Here is a 23,836-nt window from a genome sequence, read left to right on the forward strand (position 1 = left end):
TATCAAATCAAATCAAATCATGCACACGAGTCAGAACCACCTAGAGTGGTCTGTACGACAAGACTAGGTGTAAAGTAAATATGCTCTAGTGCTACGATCACGAGAAGGCTGTGCGAATAATTGCAGGTCACCTACAAGTCGAAACCACCTAAAGTGGTATGTACAACAAGCCTGTGCACCTAACTTGGATCCAAGGTGAGCATAAGGTGCGGGATGTGAACATCACGTGAAGGATTGTGCCCTAACTCTGGGCGGGAGCACTAACACCGAGTGCAGGTTTATGAGCTCTCAATACATCACATCATATCTTACATAACTGAAGTAACCTCATATCTTTAATTTATGAACTTACCTGTGCGTCCGCAGCACCAATCATAAATATATGCAACTACTAATGCATAATAAAATAGATAGATACTTTGCATGGCATTTCAAAAAGTTTAATCATTCAAATTCATTTTCTGGGAAAACTCAAGTATATAGGTATATACGGAAAACCAAAAGCCCACTCACTGATATGTCGAAGGGTTGTAGCCCCCGAGCCTCGATTGATGGTGCTCGTCTTCAGGATAGGTCTCACCTATATGCGAAATAACTAAATAAACGTTATTTAAAGCACATACACAAAGCTAGGAAATAACTTCTCATAAAAAGCTCAAATGGGGTATTTGAATATACCACCATGATTTACTCAACCTCAGGAACATCACCATATTTTTTAGAAAATTTTCCGACCTCCCACGCGCTGCCATGCGCCAGCCAAGGCACGGCCAGACACGCCCCCACGCACGGCCATGTGCCTGGCACGCCTAACAAAATCTTTAACGGCGTTAGGGAATATTCCGTCAAAAAGCAGCATATTTCGTTAAAACTAACCTAACGCCGTCAGAATATTCCATCAAACTTGATGGAATATTTCGTCGTCTTCAACCTTCGAACTCCGGTGACCGACGACGTCGCCGGAAAACTGGAAAACTTCAAATCATCATTTCCCGCTCATTTCTCAACCAAATTTCATGAAATTTGTACCAAAATGAAGCTTAGGACAAGAGGAACAAAACCTTACCACTTTCAAGCCTTGAAATCCACGGGATTTCTCCAGAGGAACCTCGATAATCTGGCCAAACTTGAAACTCGCCAAACTCGACTTCCCGACGTCCAATTCACTTCGTTTTTCTTCTCCGAGCTTCGTGAAGATGTCCTAAAGCTCACTAGCAGCTTAAAATCTTCTAAAAACTTCGAAATCACGAGTGCATGAACAGTGCTCCAATCGGAGATTATGTTTTCTCGGGTTTTTTGGGATTTTCACGTCCAACCATCACTACCATTCGACTCCTAAGCTTGCAAGGAGTCCAAAAACATCGATCACAACCTCGATCTGTGAAGTTTGAAAGGGTTTTGAGGGTTGTCCGTACAGGTTGTACGGTAATGGCAAGAAATCCGAGGGAGGGAGGAAAGAGAGAAGTCAACGGGAGTGGTGTGTGTGAGTGTGAGTGTGTGGTCCAGTTTTGGGCTACTAACAACCACAAAACCATAATTTTTAAGTTCTAAAAACTTAGGAACTAATTAGATTAGTCTAACACCCAAACTCAAACCACAACACTACACCATATACTCAACATCCAAGGGTATTCTAGTCAATTCGCACCATCGAAAAATATATTTCGGGACGGGCTGTCACAACCAAGAAGCCTAACAATTTAACCTAGGCTTTGTTTTTTTATTTTGTTTTTTTGTTTTTAATTCATGCTTTATTCTTTGTTTTTATTTTGTTTTTTATTTTCGATAAACTCTGTCCGTCTATATTCAGATCTGCAATATTATAGGTTGTGTTTTGCTTGTTGTGAGACATCCTGATATTAAGAGTAGATTAGTACTTTTACATCAAATTTTGGTTATAATTATCATAAATTTAAAGTGGTGGCTATAATTCTAAAATTTGGTTATTTTTTCAAATTTCGTACTAAAACACCATAACATTAATTATACCGGATTCTTGCTTACTTCGACCATAAAAAAGAGAAGATTTCAAACATTAATCCAATGACATATATTAATAAAAAGAAAACCCCTCCAATTAGCAATGTGGAGTGGCTTACCACGTGGACAATTTAAATGTAGCGTAAAAAACATGTGACTGTTGAACTTTAAATATGGCTAGACTAACTTGTTTTAATACTACAAAGAAAGTTTAGGTTATTATTAAAATCCAATTTATAATAGGACAGTACAAGACTTAATAAACAGGTGTATGAGTTTTCACATCCAGACGGTATCTTCCATGTATAAATATAGGGTAATGCTAGAGATACTAAAATTTTAAATCAAATTGTATAAACCAAATGATGTGATTGTTGTGTTTGAATTATTAATTAAATATCGATTAACGTGTTTATTTTCTATTAATGATACATCATTTAATTTATAAATTTGATTTAAAATTTTAATATTCCTAACATTATTCTAAATTATGAAAGCTCAATAACTTCTTAACAGTATGTTAGAAGCTAAACCAATATCGACCCCACAACTCGAATCAAAGATTAACAATTTTGACATCATTTACTATTGGTTGTCCTTCGGCTGCTATAAGTAGAATAGGGTTTTGCATACTTTCCCTGCACAAGACAACCGTACTTTCTCTTGCACTCTGACTAACTTACATTACCTTCAATATCTTCACCAGCCCCGCTACAACCAACAATGTCCGGAGTGTGGATATTTGACAGAAACGGCGTCGTTCGGCTGGTCACCAACCCAACCAGGGAATCGTTCGAGCAAAAAGAGCCGCCGCATCCGGGTACAGCCACCGCACCCGGTGCTCGGCCCCGAGTCTTGGTCTACCTCCCAGCCAACCAGGTCATTCAATCCTACTCCGAACTCGAGCAGCGACTCACTGAACTCGGCTGGACTCGCTACCCCAACTCCAATCGGCCCGACCTCCTCCAGTTCCACCGCTCCGAGAACTCAGTCCACCTCATCTCGCTCCCAAATAATTTTGCCAACTTGAAGTCCTTCCATATGTACGACATCGTCGTCAAGAATCGCTCCTTCTTCGAAGTTCGTGACCCTGCTGCATTGCAGAACTAGGGTTTATGGTGCTTTATTCATCCTCAATATGCATTTTGGTCATCATGTAAACACCAGGTTTGCGTCAGCCAATTAACAGTGAAATATAATTGTTTCATCTCTTTTTCTATTTTTTTTTTTGAATAAATGATATTATCTATGATTTAAATTCGTATGTAGTGAGAATCAAACCGAAGATCTGTACCAATAAAAGGATATACTACTGGACTGTACCACTAAATGGCCTCGGAGGATAATTAAAATCCTACATTTATGTGGTTGATAAAACGATTAGAGAAATTTACATTGGCTTATTCTTTAATAAACACATCACTTGTATCATAATGTGATCGTGTTCTAAATTATCGAATCTTAATTATAATATTCAAGTTTTTAGCAGTCTTCCTTTTTCATGTTTTATCAATTGGTGCATGTGTTTTTATTTCTTTGGAGGCATTTTAATAACAATTTTGGTTTTAGTTCTTCAGTTTTTATTTTCACTATTTTGTAAAACATAAAAAACCAATTGAGAAAAAAAGTAAAAAAAAAAATTGAGTTTTCAAAATTTGACTTTCAGTTTTATGCTGAAAATAGTTACTATATAAGTTTTTAATAACTGAAAATAAATGAAATGGAAATGGATATCAAACAACCACTTTTAATTATTTATTTTTTAACATCTTGTAGCAATTAGGATAAGAGGAAATCATTTTGTCACTAAGTGAACAATAATATTTCGTAATGAGTGCTGTAAACACGAAATTATGTATGTTCTATGATAGTCTCTCTCTCTCTCTCTCTCTCTCTCTCTAAGATAATAGAAACTCACCTTCATCCTTGGTAGGCACATACACGGGGTGTAGGTAAGCCTTCCCAGTCTTCCCCAAAGATAGGGTTGTGGGTTAATCCTTATGATGGTTTGTTTGAACTGCTTGCATGTATGTTGATCAGAAGCATATAGCACCGGTGAGACTGAGAGAGTAACAAGTGAGCCCCCACATGCATTAATGATTGTCAATCAAAACCAAGACAAAATCCAACTGGAATTTGCAGTTTGTAATGAATATTAGAGTCATCAAGAACATGTAGCTAGCTAGCTATACCGTGTCCTTTTGATTGTTAGTTTCAGAAGGCAGAAGTACCACAGAGAGCTGTAGAGATTTAATGCAAAAGGTTATATTGAAGGAACCGGATCCCCGCATAGGGTGGAGATACTCCTGAGCTGATCATCTAGATCATTAAAATTTAATCAAACGGTTATAATAATTATAATTTTTAGAGAGCTTCTGTTTGTAACCGTTTAATCAAATTTCAATGGTCTAGATGGTTCGATCAGGAGAATCTTCATCCTATGCTCAGGAGGGGATCCGGTTCCTATATTGAATACTTAAAATAAAAGGAAAAAAAAAAAAAAAAAAATATATATATATATATATATATATATAAAGGAATCCTCTCTGGATAACTTTCATCAAGTCCACTAAGATCACAAATTCGAGTTTTTGAAATTTGATTCAACGGTTACAAACAATAATTCATTTTAAAAGTTATAATAACTTTAATCGTTGTATCAAATTTTAAAGGTTCGAATTTGTGGCCTTAATGGAAGGGATCCAAAGACGATCCTTTCCTATATATATATTGTGGACTCGGTAGTTGCTGTGTGTTGAAAATATTGAAAAGAACCCGTTACTTGTACCACGTATTATGTACTACCTATAAACCAGTGTCCATGCCATTATTATGGAAAAATGATGATCTCCGAATTCCTTCTATCAAATCATCTCCATCAAATAATTTGTGGTTTTGAAATTTGATCTAACAATTAAAGTTATTATAATTTTTAAAATGAGCCTTTTTGGTAGCTGTGTGATCAAATTTTAAGGATATGTAGTATATAAAGAAGACTTGATGGAAGGGATACGAAGAGAATTCTATTCCCATTATTATTGCAAAGCTCTGAGAAGTAGCAGAAAAGCTAGCTACAGCTTCATAAATGCAGATCATATGATGGTATGATATCGGACAAGGATCCTCTTCAGATGTTTTTGTGAAAATTCGGGAATCAATTAATTATGTCTGTTTATCATACATCGTACGGTTAGTAATTATTTTAAACTTTAAATTTTAAATTGAATATAACTAGTATTTAATAAAAATTGACTGCACAATATATAATGAACAGATATATTTGATTGATCTGGATTCTTACAAAGAAGATCCGAAGAGGATCCTATTCCGTATGATATCCTTTTGTTCCAGCCCCATTGGGGTATATCTATCTGCATCTCATTTCAATTTTCTAAGACTGCTTATCTCGCTGTGGTCAAAGGAAATCTGTTTTTTTGCGAGGCACAAATTTTTAGATGCTCTGAGGTATTTGGTATTTCAGATGTTTTAATCGTTAAATTTTGATTATAGTATTTTTAAATAAAAAATTAACAAATTAAATATTTAGAGTACCTGATAATCTGGGAAATGGATTCTCTCCGGATTCTTTCTATCTAATCTTCCTCATCAAATAATCTGGGTCTTTGAAATTTGATCAAACGGTTAAAAATATAAACTTATTCTAAAAATAATAATAACTTTAGTCGTTAAATCAAAATTCAAAAGCTCAAATTGTTTAATGAGTATAATTAGCTAAAAAGGATAAGGAGATGATCCTTTTCCAATACTCTGGAGCATCCAAGAAAGTCTCTTTGCATAATGTGTGTGGTGACCTGATTCGAATCTTGGGGTGGCCCCATTGGATATCGACCTGGCAAAGCTGGAAATATGGGGATTTTCTAGCATACTTCAATGTATTTTATATTTCAGAATTTTTAATCATAGGATCCCTAGCTAAAATAAACTAAATAAAATCTAATGATTCAAAACTTCGGAATATGAGATAGAAAAAAGAACTAGAGAATCCTGGTAGAATCCTTTTTACGAGGATTCTACGTATCTTTTAATTACATTTATTTATTGTAAATCATACGATTAGAAATTATTATAAATTCTTTTTATTTAAAATTAAATATAAACAGTATTTGATAAAAATTGATCACACGATGTACGATAAACAAATGTAATTAAAGGATTCTTTATATCCTCACAAAGATGATCGGGAGAAGATCCTCTCTTGAAAAACAATAGAGCAAGAGAGCACGAAAGGAAGGAGGACAAGGATTGTCTGCCCTTCACTTCCGGTGCCCTCCTGTTTTATGTGCTTACGGTTAAGTCACGTTAACATTTTATATATTTTTTTATAGATATAATAAGATAAAAATAAATAGTAATATAAAATATTGACGTGGTTTAACCGTGACCACATAAACAAAAAGGCACAAGAAAAGCATGGGAAGTGGAGGGCAGACAATCCTTCTCTAAGAGAGAGGAAGTAAGATGAAAAACAGATCACAGCTAGGTCGTGACAAGACACATCGAGCTGCTGATTCAGGAAGGTCTCATAGCCATCTGCATAACGTACAGATGGTAATGAATACTCATTAGGCTTCAGTATAGCTTGATGATCCTATACGCTACAGTATAGCTACTATGATACCATCGCAAGCCCTAATGTTCATCTTATTTTAATCGGTCAATTACTTCTATGTGTGCTATTAAACATGACAGATTAGTGGAAGTTTGCCAAAGACAAATAGAACAATGGCACACTGGTCTTTTGTTTTGGTCCTGTGTTTTGAATTTTACCAATTTTTATCCTTGTTTTAACTCGTTAACAATTTTTGTAATTTTGTATAATTTGACATTGATCTTCTTCTTTTTGTTTAGATTAAAAGAAACTCTATTAAAAAAGATCAAAAACTTACATAGGATAGGTAAATCAAAAGTTGTCATCGCAGCAAACCAAGAGGTCACATATGCTAAAAGAAACAAAACAACTTCACAATTACAAATTTATCATTAATACAATGTAATTCCTTCCTAGTCATGGAAGACCAAAATCCAATCAACATGAAAGACTAAACCTTCCAAGCCAAAGAACTAACATAAAGGCACCACGAGGAAAATACCGCCCTAGGAGTTACCTGCACTAACCTTGAGCATCCTACTCATAGTCATTTCCAAACGCACAAACCACAAAACCACTCTAGGCTCTAAGATCCAAGGTTGAATAGTTAGCTATTACTGTAACAAAAAGTTGTACTCTACAGAATGAGACAATAATCGCAACCACGAAGGTCTCCTTGGCAAAGCGAGAGAGGGTCACACATTATATTATGCGTGCGCTACGCGTGCACATTTCCAGGTTATGTTTTTTTGACATTAATCTACTTGTACTACCATTAAACTAGATACTGTGGAGAATAGATTATCAAACTTGGCTTTCCAAAAATGTTCTCATCCAGCAAGTTAATTTGTAATACTGCAGTTTTTCTCGCTGATGCATGTGAAGTAGTTTGCAAGGTTTGCCATCAGCGAGATGCGACAAATTAACTTAGTTTTACGTTAGTTTTGTAGCCCTAGTTTGTTACTTATGCGCATAGACAATTAAGGGTTATGGTTTCGATGTATCTGAAGGCTTCTTGTCAAGTGACCCCGGCCTCAACTATTCATATAGTACTCGATCAGCCGTTCAAAGAAAAGAAACAAAGATTAAGGCATTAACTTAAGTATTGATAGATAAAACCACTTAGTACTACGATTTAGTAGTATTCTTCTTCACTGATAAGTGAGATGTCTTAGGTTTGATTATCGCCAAATGCGAATTTAAACCACTTTATTGCTAACTCATTATGAGACTTAACTTACTCCCACACCCCCTTAATTTTAGTGTAAATAATATCGTTTGTTAAAAAAAGTATTGATAGGTGAAAAAACGAAAGTAGTGGTTTGTGTGCTGTAAAAAATAGTGCTACCTTCAGAGTAATGTTATTATGACTCTTTAAAACTAATCACACTTTTGACGCGTCCTTAGTATACAGGTGGGTATCACATATAATAATAGGACTTATGATCTGATTAACAATATATTTCTGCAATGTGATCGGTTTTGTGCAGTGTGACTAATTTTGTGTCTCTAAATAACATTGCCACTACTATGTGCATAATAAAATAAGAGGCGAATCTTAATTAATTTTCCATATTATAAATATTGAAATCAACTTGTTTATCTATTTACAAACTTGACGATACTATCAAACTATGAATTTGGATACGAGTCTTCTTCGAGAAATAGATGAGAGCAAACAATCGTTTTAACATGTTCCATTCTGTATTATTCCCAAACTAATCTTTAACATGTATGGTTATAGAATCTCTCGCGGATCCTCGTTGTAAATTTACGTTTTTCAATTGTTAAAAAAAAAAAAAAAAACAATATAAGTTATATCCTGGGAGTGTGAGTCTAGTGACCCGGCCTCTTGTAGGTTTCAATTTGACTGCTTCTCTCATGATACTGGTTTCTGCTACCCGAGTTATTCTTCTGTTGTGTATTAAAATTTTATAATCCATTGACATAAATAAAAAATTGAATAAATTAAAGAAGAAATCATAGTGCGCAACGAACAAGACTAACAAAATAATAAGAATTTTATTAAACAAACTGAGAATGCCGAAACGGCTACAAAACCCTAAGAGACTACATTGTGAATGAATTGTTATTATACAAGCTACAAAACATCATATATATATAGAGAACTAACCTAACCCTAATAAGCAAGAAAACGAAACCCTAATACTAACGGGCTAAGCCCAAATTCAAAACAATAAAATAATCCTAAATTCCAACACCCCCCGTCAAATTCATGGCGGTACATGGCAAGAGTTTGCCAACAAGCAGATGCGGATGCAAGCTCCGTTAGACGAACACAACAAAACAAGCTCCGTTAGGCGAACACGACAAAACAAGCTCCTTTAGGCGAACACGACAAGGCAAGCTCCGTTAGGCGGACAGGACAAGGCAAGTGATTCAAGCGAACAAACGAACAATCCATTTGGACAACAGATGTGCTAGGTTTCTGGTTGCAGCGGCAATGTGCAGATGGGGTTGATGCTAGTGCAGTGGCAATGGGATTTCGATGGTGGGATGGATCTGGGCTGCAGTTCACAGCAGGACGGCTTCGAGACGTTGTGATGCAGGTTCACGGCAGATTCAGATGGGGTAGGTGCAGCGGAGATGAACTCGATCCAAGTTGTGGTTCTCGGATCAGGGCCTCGTTAGCAGACGGGCAACAGGTTGAAGGCGGGTTTGACCCAGGTTCTTGATTCAGTGCACTGCAGTATACGAACTTCAGGCTTTCCTCACGATCATCTAATTCGATATTTTTTTTTCATCTTTCTTTTCCTTGCAAACAATTAGACCTGGCATTCGTGTCGTGTTTTTCGTGCTCGTGTCGTTTTTGTGTCATTCCCGATATCTTAACGGGTCGTGTCGTATAACACCCGTTAAAATAAATGAGTAAAATGACCCTACCCGAAATCGACCCGATAATATTAACAAGTAATATGACCCGACCCGTTACCCGTTAAAGAAAATATATTTTAAACCAATAAATAATCAAATGAAAAACATAATACTAAATAAGTATATACATACCATATTGTCACATCCAAGACATAAAACACAATTTTCTTTTAAGTATATTTTCACTTACTTAAAGTCTTTAATAGTTTTTTAATTAATGTAGAAGTGTAAAAAAATATAGAAAAAATATATAAACGCTCATAATGACAAGCTTTATAACTTTGATGAAGAGCTTAACTTCGAAATTCGCCACAATAATCATATAAATCATAGATCAAAATTTAACTGTTGATTGTTGTTTACATTTACGCTTCATTGTTCTCATCAAATTTTGTTTTTTCAAATTTTCTATTTTGAAAACTTGATCTATTAGAGGATGTAGGAAGATGAACGGTTTGGATCATTGATATTATATTCAGAGTTTTACGGTTAGTGAAAATATTGCTTGATGTTTATAAAGTTTTTACTAACTATATGACATCGACTCATATTTCAGTTAACCTTAAATATTGAAACGTGATATCAAAGATCTGAACCGTTCATCTTCTTACATCCGCCATATGATCATGTTTTCAAAAAAGAAAATTTAAAAAATGAAATTCAGTAAGAAGAATAAAGCATAAATGACAATCGACGGTTAAATATAAATTTAAGGTTTATGAATTATAGTGTTGGATTTCGAAGCTGGCCCATTCATGAAAGTTGTAAAGTTTGTCATTATGAGTGATTGTATATTTTTTTTTACATTTTTTACACTTCTACAATAATTATTATTAATTTTATTAATTTTTCCCTCAAATAAAAAACATTATTCATGAAGGTTTGGAGGATTTTAAAAATCTAAACGATAATGTAAGTGTAACCATTATCTACTCGTGGAGGAATAATGATGAATCACGAGTGTTTATATATTCTTTCACATTTTTCATACTTGTATGTATATCTTTTTAGTTCTTGCCTATACAAATACTATATTAGTTTATTTTAATTTTGGACAACAACATGTTAAGTAAAATTTATCCTAGTAATGATAATAAGGAACTCTCATAATAAAAATAAATAATGACTAATTTTTTTAAAAAACTTATATAGAATAATAATACAAAACTATATATTTAACATAGAATATATTGTATATATTAATATGGCTATTGTATTTTATAATAAATCTTTTAGTAATTAAACTTTAAAATTATCAAAAAAAAAATTCTTAACGGGTCGAAACGGGTTACCCACGTGTTACCCGCGTGTATACTATTAACGGGTTCTTAACGGGTCACCCGATAAGTTATCGTGTTGACCCGAAACCCGTTATTTTCGTGTCGTGTCATCGTGTCGTGTTAGAAACTGCCAGGTCTACAAACAAGCAATACCAACTAACAAATCTAAAATGAACGACGACAAAGGCAAACAAATTGATACCAACGAGAATGGATTGAACCCGCTCTGATATCAAGATACCAAGTTGAATATCAGAGTGCGCAACAAACAAGATTACAAAACAAACTGATATGAATCAAGGGCAGATTAAATCCCTAAGGATCAAACCTGTTCTGATACCAAGTTGAATATCAGAGTGCGCAACGAACAAGACTAACAAAATAATAAGAATTTTATTAAACAAACTGAGAATGCCGAAACGGCTACAAAACTCTAAGAGACTACATTGTGAATGAATTGTTATTCTACGAGCTACAAATCATCATATATATATAGAACTAACCTAACCCTAATAAGCAAGAAAACGAAACCCTAATACTAACGGGTTAAACCCAAATTCAAAACAATAAAATAACCCTAAATTCCAACATCTGGTACCCGAGTTATTCTTCTGTTGTGTATTAAAATTTTATGATTCATTGACATAAATAAAAAATTGAATAAATTCGAGAAGAAATTCTTGACCGTAGTCATCACTAGAAATTGTCTCTGACTTTTGAAATCAGTTGGAGTTTAACCTCTCTACAAATATATAATTAATTGATGACAGTTAACACCATGCACATCAGTTTGTATGAACGTTTTGGAATCTGCATAATTCCCAAACAACATTTGGTTTACTAAACCGGTGCTAAAAGTCGCTTTAATATTTGTTAAAATATATGACTTGGAAAAATACCCTATCGGAAGCGCAAGTTATACACATGTCAGTCCCCCTATCCAAGTATTTTTGTAGGTCAGTGGAATTGAAATCATGTTGAAAGTTAAGATTTCTTCCCATATCAATTGAATATGTAGATGGAATTAATGACTAATGTCTTGGTGTCAAAACTCGAACAAAATCTGGACTGGGTACCACGTATTTGTCCAAAGTGTAGTTTTTTGTTTCAGTGCCACGGGATGGCTCAAGAGAAGAGAGAATAGACGTGTCACTATTGGAGGATGCTGACAGACAATGTTTGTGCTGAACTGTGTGAAAGTTGGGCGTAAATTTGACTTCTTAACCAAATGATTGTGTACCGAGTGGAACGTTGGTTTGGTTAAGCTCTTTTTTGTGCCTTGAGTGAATGAGGACTTAAAACTCAATTTAGCTTCGTGTATGCTTGCCTAAAAAGAAAATGCAGGAGAAATAGAAACTAAACCGAAAAACATATTGTAATTGTTGATGCACAAAATCAGTGAGGACTTTGGTACAACAGAAAGTGTTAAGTTTGTGACATTCGCTAGATTACTCCGGTCACTAGTATTGATAAGTACCGAAGTGTGCATTCATTTTCATTTGCTTTATCTGTCTCATATGTAGATGTGGCATCTTCTCTAGAAGTACTTTTCCTCCATCCAGGAGTGGTATCTTTAACCGATGAAGATGCACAAGGTAATGTATCAATTTCACTTGAAGCTTACTTGTAGTTTTGGGCTTGGTCAAGTGCGATACAAACCGAATAGTAGGAGTCCCCCAAGTTGCCGAGCTAGGAGATTTGCCGAAGGAGGTAACAGACAAGGTAAGCAAGCAACCTGGATCGAAGGTTCGACTTCGGCTTCCGGTTGATTGTTCTCCTTCTCCTTGTGCCATAAATAGCAACAAGGATAAGGAGAAGCAAATGGAGAAGAGATGATATGAGATACTTTTGCTTTTCAATAAGTAATTTTCCACAGGCTTATTCTTGAACTGGGCTGGAGGGTTTTCTGGTTTCCTCCAGAGTATAAGGCCAACTCAAGAATTTGAGGGTCAAAACAAGTTCATCAAATCTAGAGTACGTTCGACCCTGATGATATGGGATACTTTTGTTGTTAATAAAGTAGTGGATGTATCGGCATGTGTTTTGTTACGCTTGTCTCCACATGCTTCCTTGTATCCTTCTCACTTGCCCTATCTGTTCCTTAGGCAGATGTGGTATCTTCTCTGGAAGCATAAGATGTTGAAGATGAGTACTCGAGAGCAATGCCAGGTAAGTAATTAGGAAAGGGGTTCCAAGCAGTCAGTTCCTGACTGGAAGCTTAATTCCAAGTGCTGACTGATTGCTCTCTTTCTCCTTGTCTTGCAGGTAAGAACAAGGCTAAAGGAAAAGACAGGGAAAAAGCATGATATGGGATATTCTTGCTTTTAACCCCCGATGATATGAGATACTCTTGCTCTGGTGTGGCTTGTTTGCAGAGGTATTATCTGGAGTCTCCCTAACAATAAGTAGTAGTGTTATTCCTTTACCGTTCTTGGTCATAGCGATGTAGTGGGAGCTGCAAGCTTCACGTGTTTTAACTTTGTCAGAGCACTTTGAAAAAGTGGTCTGTGGTATCTGGAAAGCTGATGTTGCGTGTGAAGATTGCAGACAAGCTTTATCCAAGGAAATCTGGCTCTCGAAGTTCGGAGAGCGGTGCCTCTTCGATTTTCGAACAAGTAATCCTGTCGAAGATGTGGCTCTTGAGATTCAGAGAACGGTGCCTCTTCGATTTTTGAGAAAGCAATCCTGTTGGGAGTTTGACTCTTGAGATTCGGAGAGCAGTGCCTTTTCGATTTTTGAAAAAGTAATTATGTTGGGAATCTGGCTCTCGAGATTCGGAGGGTGATGCCTCTTTGATTTTTGAGCATATAATCCTGTTGGGAGTCTGGCTCTCGAGATTCAGAGAGCGGTGCCTCTTCGATTTTTTAGAAAGCAATCATGTTGGGAGTTTGACTCTTGAGATTCGGAGAGCAGTGTCTCTTCGATTTTTGAGAAAGTAATCATGTTGGAAGTCTGGCTATCGAGATTCGAAGGGCGGTGCCTCTTCGATTTTTGAGCAAGCAATCTTGTTGGGAGTGTTTTCTCGAATGTGAGTAAATGTTGGGCATTTTTGGCAGTCTGCGTTGCCACGGAGCATGGAAGTTGACACACATTGGGACTTTCTAGTTATCAAGCAGTGGTGCTGTTCCTTTACCCTTGTGGGTAATAGTAGGGCAGCTAGACCTTCAAAATTTATGTGTTTAAATTTTGTCAGAGATCTTTGGCAAAGTTATATGTGGTACCCGATGAGCTGATGTTGCATGTGGAAAGTGGTGCCTCTTCGGAATCTGGAGAATGGTGCCTCTTCGATTTTTGAACCAACGGCCATGTTGCACTTTCTTTTATAAGGGCACCAATTGTGTGCAAGAAGTACATTCAGAGAGTTATTGCTTGTAGGAATTTTCCCCTTACTTCAGAGATTTATTGCACCTCATTTCTCCTTCATCATTTCTGAGAATGTCTGGCCCATCCGACCGTCATTTTGACTTGAACTTTGGTGAAGAGGAAGCCATACCTTCTCAAGACAACATATGGCACTCATCCTTCTTATCCCCTACTGGTCCTCTTATCGTTAGGGACTCTGTGATGAAGAATGATATGACCGCTGCGTTGGTGGCCAGGAACATTCTCACTCCCAAAGATAACAGACTACTTTCCAAATGGTCTGATGAGTTAGCTGTTATGGATTATCTGGGTCTCAGTGTTCAGTGTGCAGGTTCTGTGTCTAATATAGCCCAACGCCTATTTGCTTGAACCCGGCAAGTTGAATCATTGGCGGCTGAAGTGATAAGTCTCAAACATGAGATCAGATGGCTCAAACATGAGAATAAACAGTTGCACAGGCTCGCACATGACTATGCTACAAATATGAAGAGGAAGCTCGACCAGCTGTAGGAATCTGATGGTCAGATTTTACTTGATCATCAGAGGTTTGTGGGTTTGTTCCAAAGGCATTTATTACCTTCGTCTTCTGGAGCTGTACCGCGTAATGAAGCTCCAAATGATCAACCTTCGGTGCCTCCTCCTTCTGGGGTTCTGCCTAGTACTGAGGCTCCGAATAATCACCCTCTAATGCCTTCTCTTTCTGGGGCTCTGCCGACTGCTGAGACTTCTCCTTAGCAACCTTTGTGAAGGCTTCCTCTTGTTTGTTTATTTTGATTCATGTATATGTACATATTTGTAACTTATCGGAGATATCAATAAACAAGCTTTGCTTCATTTCAACGTATTGTGTTAAATACACCAATGCCTTCTTCACTGAGTTCTTTGAATTTTTCCTTTTGTTAAAGCTTGTATGTTGAAGCTTTGTGAGTGAAGCATGTAGGTTGAGGCTTTGTGAGTGAAGCTTTTGTGGGTGAAGCTTTTGTTGGTGAAGCTTTTATGGTGAGGGAAGCTTTTGTGGGTGAAGCTTTTGTGGTGGGGGAATCTTTTGTGGGTGAAGCTTTTGTTGGTGAAGCTTTTATGGGTGAAACTTTTGTAGGTGAAGCTATTGTGGGTAAAGTTTTTGTAGGTGAAGCATTTGTGGTGGGTGAAGCTTTTGTAGGTGAAGCTATTGTGGGTGAATCTTTTGCAGGTGAAGCTTTGGAGTTGAAGCTTTTGTTGGGTACCATAAATTGATTTTGCTTCACACTATCTTGATCAAGATAGTGTGAAGCTTTTGAGAATTTGTAGTTGTCCTCCATTGATGAAGCTTTTGTTGGGTCCCACGAATTGATTTTGCTTTACACTATCTTGATCAAGATAGTGTGAAGCTTTTGAGAATTTGTAATTGTCTTCCATTGATGAAGCTTTGTTGAATTTCCATTTTTTTTTTTGGGAAACTAGAAATTTGAAAATGTGGGAGAGACAACATATACAAATTTTGCTTCCATATTGTTGAGCAAGAGATTGTGATGCAAGCCACACCTTGTAGTAGTTGAAGGTTTGGATGAACCATATAAATTGAAATTGCTTCAAATAGTCTTGAATTTGCCTCGAAGGTTTGAGAATTGTAGTTGCCCTCCATTGATGAAGCTTTTGTTAGCACCATAAATTGGTTTTGCTTCACACTGTCTTGATCAAGAGTGTGTGAAGCTTTTGAGAATTGTGTTGCCCTCCATTGATGAAGCTCTTGTTGGCACCATAAATTGGTTTTGCTTCACACTGTCTTGATCAAGAGTGTGTGAAGCTTTTGAGAATTGTGGTTGAACTCATTTGATGAAGCTTTTGTTGGCACTATAAATTGGTTTTGCTTCACACTGTCTTGATCAAGAGTGTGTGAAGCTTTTGAAAATTGTGGTTGCCCTCCATTGATGAAGCTCTTGTTGGCACCATAAATTGGTTTTGCTTCACACTATTTTGATCAAGAGTGTGTGAAGCTTTTGAGAATTGTGGTTGAACTCCTTTGATGAAGCTTTTGTTGGCACTATAAATTGGTTTTGCTTCACACTGTTTTGATCAAGAGTGTGTGAATCTTTTGAGAATTGTGGTTGCCCTTCATTGATGAAGCTCTTTTTGGCACCATAAATTGGTTTTGCTTCACACTGTTTTGATCAAGAGTGTGTGAATCTTTTGAGAATTGTGGTTGCCCTTCATTGATGAAGCTCTTTTTGGCACCATAAATTGGTTTTGCTTCACACTGTCTTGATCAAGAGTATGTGAAGCTTTTGAGAATTATGGTTGCCTTCCATTGATGAAGCTCTTGTTGGCACTATAAATTGGTTTTGCTTCACACTGTCTTGATCAAGAGTGTGTGAAGCTTTTGAGAATTGTGGTTGAATTCCTTTGATGAAGCTCTTGTTGGCACCATAAATTGGTTTTGCTTCACACTGTCTTGATCAAGAGTGTGAAGCTTTCTACGAGTTGTAGTGTTTGCATTGTTACAGAAGGGAAATGTCTGAAGCAGATGCAAGAGGGCTGAATAGCTTGATCTTCGTATGCCATGCACTGAAGTTGTTGTTGGCCTGCAATAAGACTTTGTTGGTGACTATAACAGATTTGAAACACTTTGAAACAAGAAACTAAAAGGGGGGTATTGATTTGGATGAAGTTGAAACAAACAAACAAGTATGAAAAACTAGACAGATTGTTAAACAAATTTGAGAAATAAGATGATTGATGGGATAGCTAGAGGTTTTTTCTCCACACATGACATGTATGCAAATAACTTGATTTCCAGTTACTACTTCATTGAATTATGAACGACAATGCTCCAAATTAACCGTGACATCACTAGTTAACTCTCAGATTTTCCTTGTTTTATTGGATTGGATGACATCATTCGACAACCCAAAACATTCTTCTAAAGTTACCTACATGACATCATAATAGAAATACAAGCAAAGATCATTACGTTTAATGAAAATCATAAGCATTGACAAAGCACTTGCAACTATGACATCATGTCACTCATGCTAGGAATTGAACTTAACGCGATCGTTTATAAGCGACCTTCACTACGTGTGAATATAAGTTTGTAACGATTATGTGAAACTTCCTTATATTCTAGCAACGGATTTATGCATGCCAATTAAGTGTCGACCCTTAATTAACAAATACAAATAAGTTATCAATCAAGTAGTTAAGCCAATTGCATTCACGATTCAAGAGTTCATAACTGGAATTTATCAAATTATATTGCACACATAATCATGGCTTTGAAATCACCCCTAGCCAAGAGGGGTTTAGCCACTCATATTTACAACAAAACGAAAGGAAATGAATTTAAACATTAGAAACAAAAGAAAGAAAACACCTAAACGCTCCAACGATCCATGTTGGACAGCAAGCACGTCCAAGCACTTTCTTTCCCTTCCTTTACTACGGCACAAGGTGTTGGTGAGTGTTTGAAGGTTTGTGTGTATGGAGGAATGGATGTGAAGATGAATGGATGTGTTTGGATGAAGGTTGTGTTGAAATGGGAGTGAATGATCTAACCAAGTATGAACTAAATTTATGTTACACACACTTCCTTTTATAGAGGAAGTGCATGACAATGGAGGGGAACATGGAGTGGTGTAGCAATTGAGTGCAATGATGCATAAAATCTGAAATGATGGAGGGAACAAGGAATGGTGTAGCAATTGAGTGCAATGATTCAATGTAATGATGCATGAATCTGAAATGATGGAGGGAACAAGAAATGGTGTAGCAATTGAGTGCAATGAGTGGTGTTTGAAATGATTCAAAGGTAAAAGTGAAGTGATGATGCAAAGCATGGGGGTAAAATGGAGTGGTGTTGCAGCTAGGGAACATGAATGATTGTGCACATGATAGAGAAAGGAAATGGAGGTGGAATAATGCAACAAATGAGTCAATGGAGGGAACATGGATGATGATGCACGGCATAGGAATCTAAAGGGAGTGCAATGGTGGTGCACGGCAATGATGGAAAAGTGAATGGTGGAGTGACACCCCTTTGTGGCTGAGCTCTTTGTCCTTTTTACATTAATTCTTCTTTTTCTTAACACATTTCTAGCCTCTTTAGTCTTCAATTTCGTCCATCCACCTTGCTCCATACATGTGCTATTCATTCTAAGCCCAAAACTGCTCCAAAATGCACCAAAATGCATCTTATTGCTTCATAAGGCCTATGGACCTACAAACACACGAAAATAGTTTAAAATACATAATTAACTAAGAAATAACAACATAAATGCATGAGAACAAGCTAACTCAGTCGCATAAATATGCTCCTATCACTATGCATGAAGGGATCTATATTTTTGATATGTGAACCATGTTGGTTGTAACACTTAGTATCACATACTTTGTGTCAAAGTACGCATGTTGAAGCTCTGAGTTGGAGTATAAGGGTACGTCGGCGTAGACCAAGTGTTCCAGTGCTAGGAACACAAAAGACTCAGAAGAAGTTGTCCGAATTCCCTCTTCTTTAAATATTTTCCGAATGGCTTGTGTGACAAAAGATCTCAAGCGGTTGAGAGTTAAAACATTTGTAATGTGTATGCCTTCTTATAATAGCATTTCCTTCAGTACCTAGTCCTCCACTTTGAAAAAGTGAGGCTTGGCCCCATAATCATAATAGTCGACGGTACGTTCACCCATGGTTGTCTTGATATGAACTTTTACCCTTCTTGTTGTAATGGGCTTCCTGAGAGTAAAAATCCTTCCTCTTACCAAGAGACAGATATGTTTGGTGACTTAGCGAGTAGCTAAATAAGGTAGGAGATGATGCAATGGGTGACTGAATGGCCAATATCTTCTCACTTGGTAGAACTTGACTTCCACTTCCCATTTGTTGATAGGGGTTAACCATATGGGGGTTCCCTTGGTATGTCCTTGCTTCGGCGGAGGCGTGGTTGTAAGCTTATGCCATCACCTTAGAGTAAGTCTTCCAAGTGTTGGCATTGATCATGTACTTGAAGAAACAATCACGTAAGCCTGCCGTGAAGGCTTTGAGGGCGGTCTTGTCATTTGCCTCAGTGCAGCGAGAATACTCATGGCTGAAGCTACCGGCATACTCTCGTAGTGACTCGTCTGGCTTCTGGCAAATAGTGTACAAGTCATCTGCACAATGCAAGTGATCGGTCTGGAAGATGTGTTGAGAGACAAACAGTTTCCTCAATTCCTCAAATGAGTCTACTGTCTCAGGTGGAAGACGGCAATACCAGTTTAGAGCTCCGCCAAAGAGGGTGGAAAGGAAGAGAAGACATCGCTCTTCGTTGGTGTGCATCTGATATGCCATGATGAACTTAAAGAGGTTAAGGTGTTCAATTAGGTCATCCCTTCCAGTATAAAGTTGTAAACCAAGCTTTTGTTTTGTCTTCGCTTGAAGGGGGTGTCGAGGATCCTTCTTGTGAGAAGGCCAGGGCTGGGTTGGTTCCAGTCAGATATCTCGGTCTGACGTTCTGCCTTCAACTTGTTTACTTCCTCAATGAGCTATAGGACAAGGGGGGCTAAGTGGAGTCATGTACCACTAGAATTTTCTTTCGTAAGTCTCCATCGCCTCTTGGAAGTAGGAAAGTTTGAGTAAGGGCAGGTGGTTTTTTCTTGGACTCACCGTACTGATTTCTAGGGCGAGTCTGTCGGAATACCTCAGAGTCCCCCGTACCTTCATGTTCCTCTGTGACATGTCGTTCCTTCCCTAGATTGGCAACTGGCCTGGGTCGTGGGAGGAGACCGAGTCTTTCCAAAACCCTTGGGTCATTGATCTTCGAGCATATGTGAAGGGGATTCTCTCGACGTTGCTTTAAGAAGTCTCAGCAGTCACGATAAACGACTTTCGATCTTTCCAACCCTTCTGCAATGAAGTGCCTTCCTCCACTTCTTCTACTTCGGGTCGAAGCATCTAGGTTGAGAGAAGTTTCATGTTGATCAATATTTTAATGATTAGCTCGCTCCTCATCAGGGATACCCATGTCGAATGGAGGTGACCCTCCGTGTTGGGGGGCACCCAGATGATGGTTGATATCCACATGGGCAATGAGCTCGCGTGTTTGAGTATGTCTAGTTTCGTTGAGCGTGTCAAAGAGCTTCTCATACTGCTCTTGGAGGACCTCATTCTTCATTGCTATCTTGTTGTTCTGAGCTTCTAGCTCATCGACTTTAGCTTGAAGAGCAACCCTCTTTCCTTCTTTTATTGCTTCGCACTAGGTGCAAGAGGGGTGTCATTCTGTGTGTTGTGGCTTCCTTCGCTCCCCATGTTGGAGAGAGATGTCTGGTCAAAAGAGAGTGTACGAATGGTGGAAACCATCTTGGCAAAGCTGAAGAGAGTGGGAATAAGTGTCGTTCCCACAGACGGCGCCAAATGTTGATGCACAAAATCAGCGAGGACTTTGGTACAACAGAAAGTGTTAAGTTTGTGACCTTCGCTAGATTGCTCCGGTCACTAGTGTGGATAAGTAAGTAAATGGATAGGGACAGGGAAGCAAACACAAGATGTACATGGTTCACCCAGATTGGCTACGTCCAAGGAGTAGAGGAGTTTTCATTAATTGTGAGGGGTTTACATAAGTACATAGGTTCAAGCTCTCATTTAGTGAGTACTAGTGAATGATTTAGTACAAATGACATTAAGAAATATTGTGAGAGAATGATCTCTATTTATAGAAGAAAGTTTCTAGTTTCATTCTGACATTGACATGTGTCGTGTTGTGATTGACTTCTGATGTTGATACGTGTCGTGCTATGATTGGCTTCTAATTTCGACACATGTTGCGCTGTGATTGGCCTCCTGGTTGGAAGGAAACTCTTATGGGTCTTTAACGGTATAACGTTGACTAGTGCTCAGTAGTTTCGGGATTGGTCAAGTATGGTACAAATAGTAATCATTTCATGTTGAAGTCAAGATTACAAATGTTTACAAAAGAAAAATCTAGACCGTTGAGCTGAACTACATAACCTGAAATGTAAAGAAAGTAGTAAAACTCTAGTAAAATTATGGCATAAAGAACAAGATAATGCTAGAGTAGTCCACCTAGATCACTGATATTGGATTGGACTTATTACAAAATATACGCCTCTGAAAGAGAATCAAGGTGGTTGGAATGGCACATCACATGAATCATACCAGGGGTGGCAGAGCTTTAAAAGTTTTAGACCTCAAGGATTGTAGGTTGTGTTTGCTTTGAAGGAAGGTTTTGACATCGGAGTTGAAGAGCAAAAGGGTTTTGTTGAAGAGCAATTAGGTTTCTGGTGAAAAATAGTTTGGTTGATTGAAGAATCACTTAAGGTTTTGTATAATCGTAGAGACTGGATTTGACGAAGGTCCTGAGCATGAAGACCTCTATTTATAGGCATTGGAAAATGAGTAACCTCAATCATATCAAAAAGCTGGTGCAGGGGTAAATGGTCATTTGGTGCTACCAATGACTATAATTCCTAATGGGTAATGGCGCCGATTTCTTGATAGAGATTTTTATCACCTGCAAAAGTAGGGATAAAAACACTTAAAAATACTTGCAATAGTACAAGGTAGTTGTAATATAAATAGTTCAAGTAAGGTCGTTTTCCACAGGGATTGAATGAATACTTTGTATTTAAAACCAACTCTTAATTAATTATTATAAACAAAGTTTGGAAAATGTTGATTTTAGATTTTAAAATAATAAAAACTAATTTAATAATAAAAAAATCAATTTAAAGAAAATAGACTATTTGTAAAAGCATTAGGGTTCCGCTATCACCTTTACAATCATACGTAGTTCTTCCAATTACTTATAAATTACCCATGCATATTTCGAAGGTTAGGTTTTCCTAATATATGTCATACTTGAAACCTCCAACATAGAACGTATATCTAACATGCAACCCGTTCAGACGTCCGAATCAAATATGAATACGAAATACTCATTAAGTTTTATGAAAACCCTTTTAAAAATCATGCAACCCTTAAGACTTAGTGTTCATCCTAAGTGAAATTACAATTATTAGTCACAAGAAGCCAGCGCCAATTTCAGTGAACCTTTCTACCAAAATTGCATCAAATTACTTTTCTAAATATCCTAATGGTCGCGATCACTAAGACAATTAAATAGTTTAAAACGGTGATTAATAATTCAAAACATGCATGCATAATATCATAAGTAAATTGAAAAAAAACTACATATTCTTACTAAAGCTCGTGACCTCGCCCTAGCAAAAGAAATTAGTTATGAACAATCATAAAATATAATATTATTAAGAACATGGATAGAAAACACCTTGAAAATAAACTTGAATCGCCAAAAGCTAAGTAAGGTGTGCGTCCTCCTCCTCTCCTTCTACCTCTTTTTCCTAATGGCTAAATATCTTTATTTATACTACTACAAAATAAAACCCTAAAATGTCTTAGAATAAAACTAGGAAACATAATAAAATAATAAAATTGAAAATAAAAGATTTCCTATTTGAACTAAAATTCAAACTTCTCAGAAAATTAAACTTTTGGCCGACCAAATCAGAGTCCAAAAGGTCTCTTTTAAAAGCTGAAGACGTCCCCTACAAATATTTAGAAGGAATATTCCTCAAAATATGCTATCTTGACCTCCAAAATACCCAAAACGTCCAGAAACGTCAATCTGGAAAAGCTACGCGCTGGACCTTTATTTCTTTGCCACGGTCAAACGACTCAGTAGAAAATTTTGAAACTTTGATAAAATCATCATGAAAAACTCACGAACATTCTCCTATTGGAATCACTCCAAAATTCGTCTATTTGATTACTTTTTACTCAAGAGAAAGTCGAATGTCCTACATTAGAAATATAATTCAAAACATCAAAATCTTATCAAAATAATCAATAAATTATTACTAAAATTAGGATAAAATATATAGGAAAATATTGAAGTGGCCTTCATATGTGTCTTATTTCACGTGGTGACATCGGCGTGGTGGATGGCGCATACGTTGACATCTAAGATGGAAAAATATTCTCAGGCCTGATCGTCTACGTGACAGACTAGCCCGGTGAGTATCCTATTCGAGCCGTCAGACGGGTTGAGGTGGAATAAAGTGGTCGTCCGAGCCATGAGATAGAATCCCAAATTAGACCTCGTTGCGTAAATAGAAATAGTTTGACCCCATATTGGACCGTATTTTATTTATGGCCCAAACATAATGGTTTTGAATGTGTTTGGTTTTTTTTTCTTAAACCAGCAAAGATTTAATTTCATGTACAGTTAGTACAGTTAGTACATTAACATGATTATGATATTGCATCCCATTTTTCTGGTTGATCGATCTGGGAAGTTGCTTGTAATTTTGGGAAGACCCACGAAGAAGATCAAGATATACAGTACAATATCATTCATGTACTGTACATCTTATATGATGTTTTTTTTCTTTTCCTGCAGTCTTTTTCGTTGGTTTCAATTAGACGACTTAGTATTGTTGCTTACCGACTTGACTTGTATGAATTAGACAACAGTACTATTGATAATTTTGCTAGCGTTTCAAAAGAGACTGCAGAAAAGAGAATGTAGGTACGTAGCATCATTGTGTTGTGATTGTTGGACGTTGGACCATAATCCAACAGTTAATAGGTCTACACAGTTAATTTAAGGATTGCTTGGAATATAAATAAGATTAGGACTTAGTTAATAGCCCCAAGTAAAGTTAATATATTCCTGATCTCCTTGGAAAATAAAGGCTCCTAATTCTATCCTATTGGGAATGA

General features: G+C 37.0%; 1 protein-coding gene across 1 annotated transcript; it reads left to right on the forward strand.

Annotated features, from left to right (window-relative positions):
• The first annotated feature begins 2,664 nt into the window (after nt 1-2,664).
• LOC126616892 (flowering-promoting factor 1-like) lies at nt 2,665-3,302 on the forward strand. Its single transcript, XM_050285024.1, has one exon. It carries the CDS (start codon nt 2,704-2,706, stop codon nt 3,088-3,090), a length of 387 nt encoding a protein of 128 aa, XP_050140981.1. The 5' UTR covers nt 2,665-2,703; the 3' UTR covers nt 3,091-3,302.
• The last annotated feature ends 20,534 nt before the right edge of the window (nt 3,303-23,836 follow it).

The sequence above is a fragment of the Malus sylvestris genome, chromosome 3 (assembly GCF_916048215.2).
Source record: "Malus sylvestris chromosome 3, drMalSylv7.2, whole genome shotgun sequence".
NCBI lineage: Eukaryota > Viridiplantae > Streptophyta > Magnoliopsida > Rosales > Rosaceae > Malus > Malus sylvestris.

Coding starts and splice junctions, on each gene's coding strand:
- LOC126616892 (XM_050285024.1), top strand. CDS start 2,704: ATGTCCGGAGTGTGGATATTTGACAGAAACGGCGTCGTTCGGCTGGTC.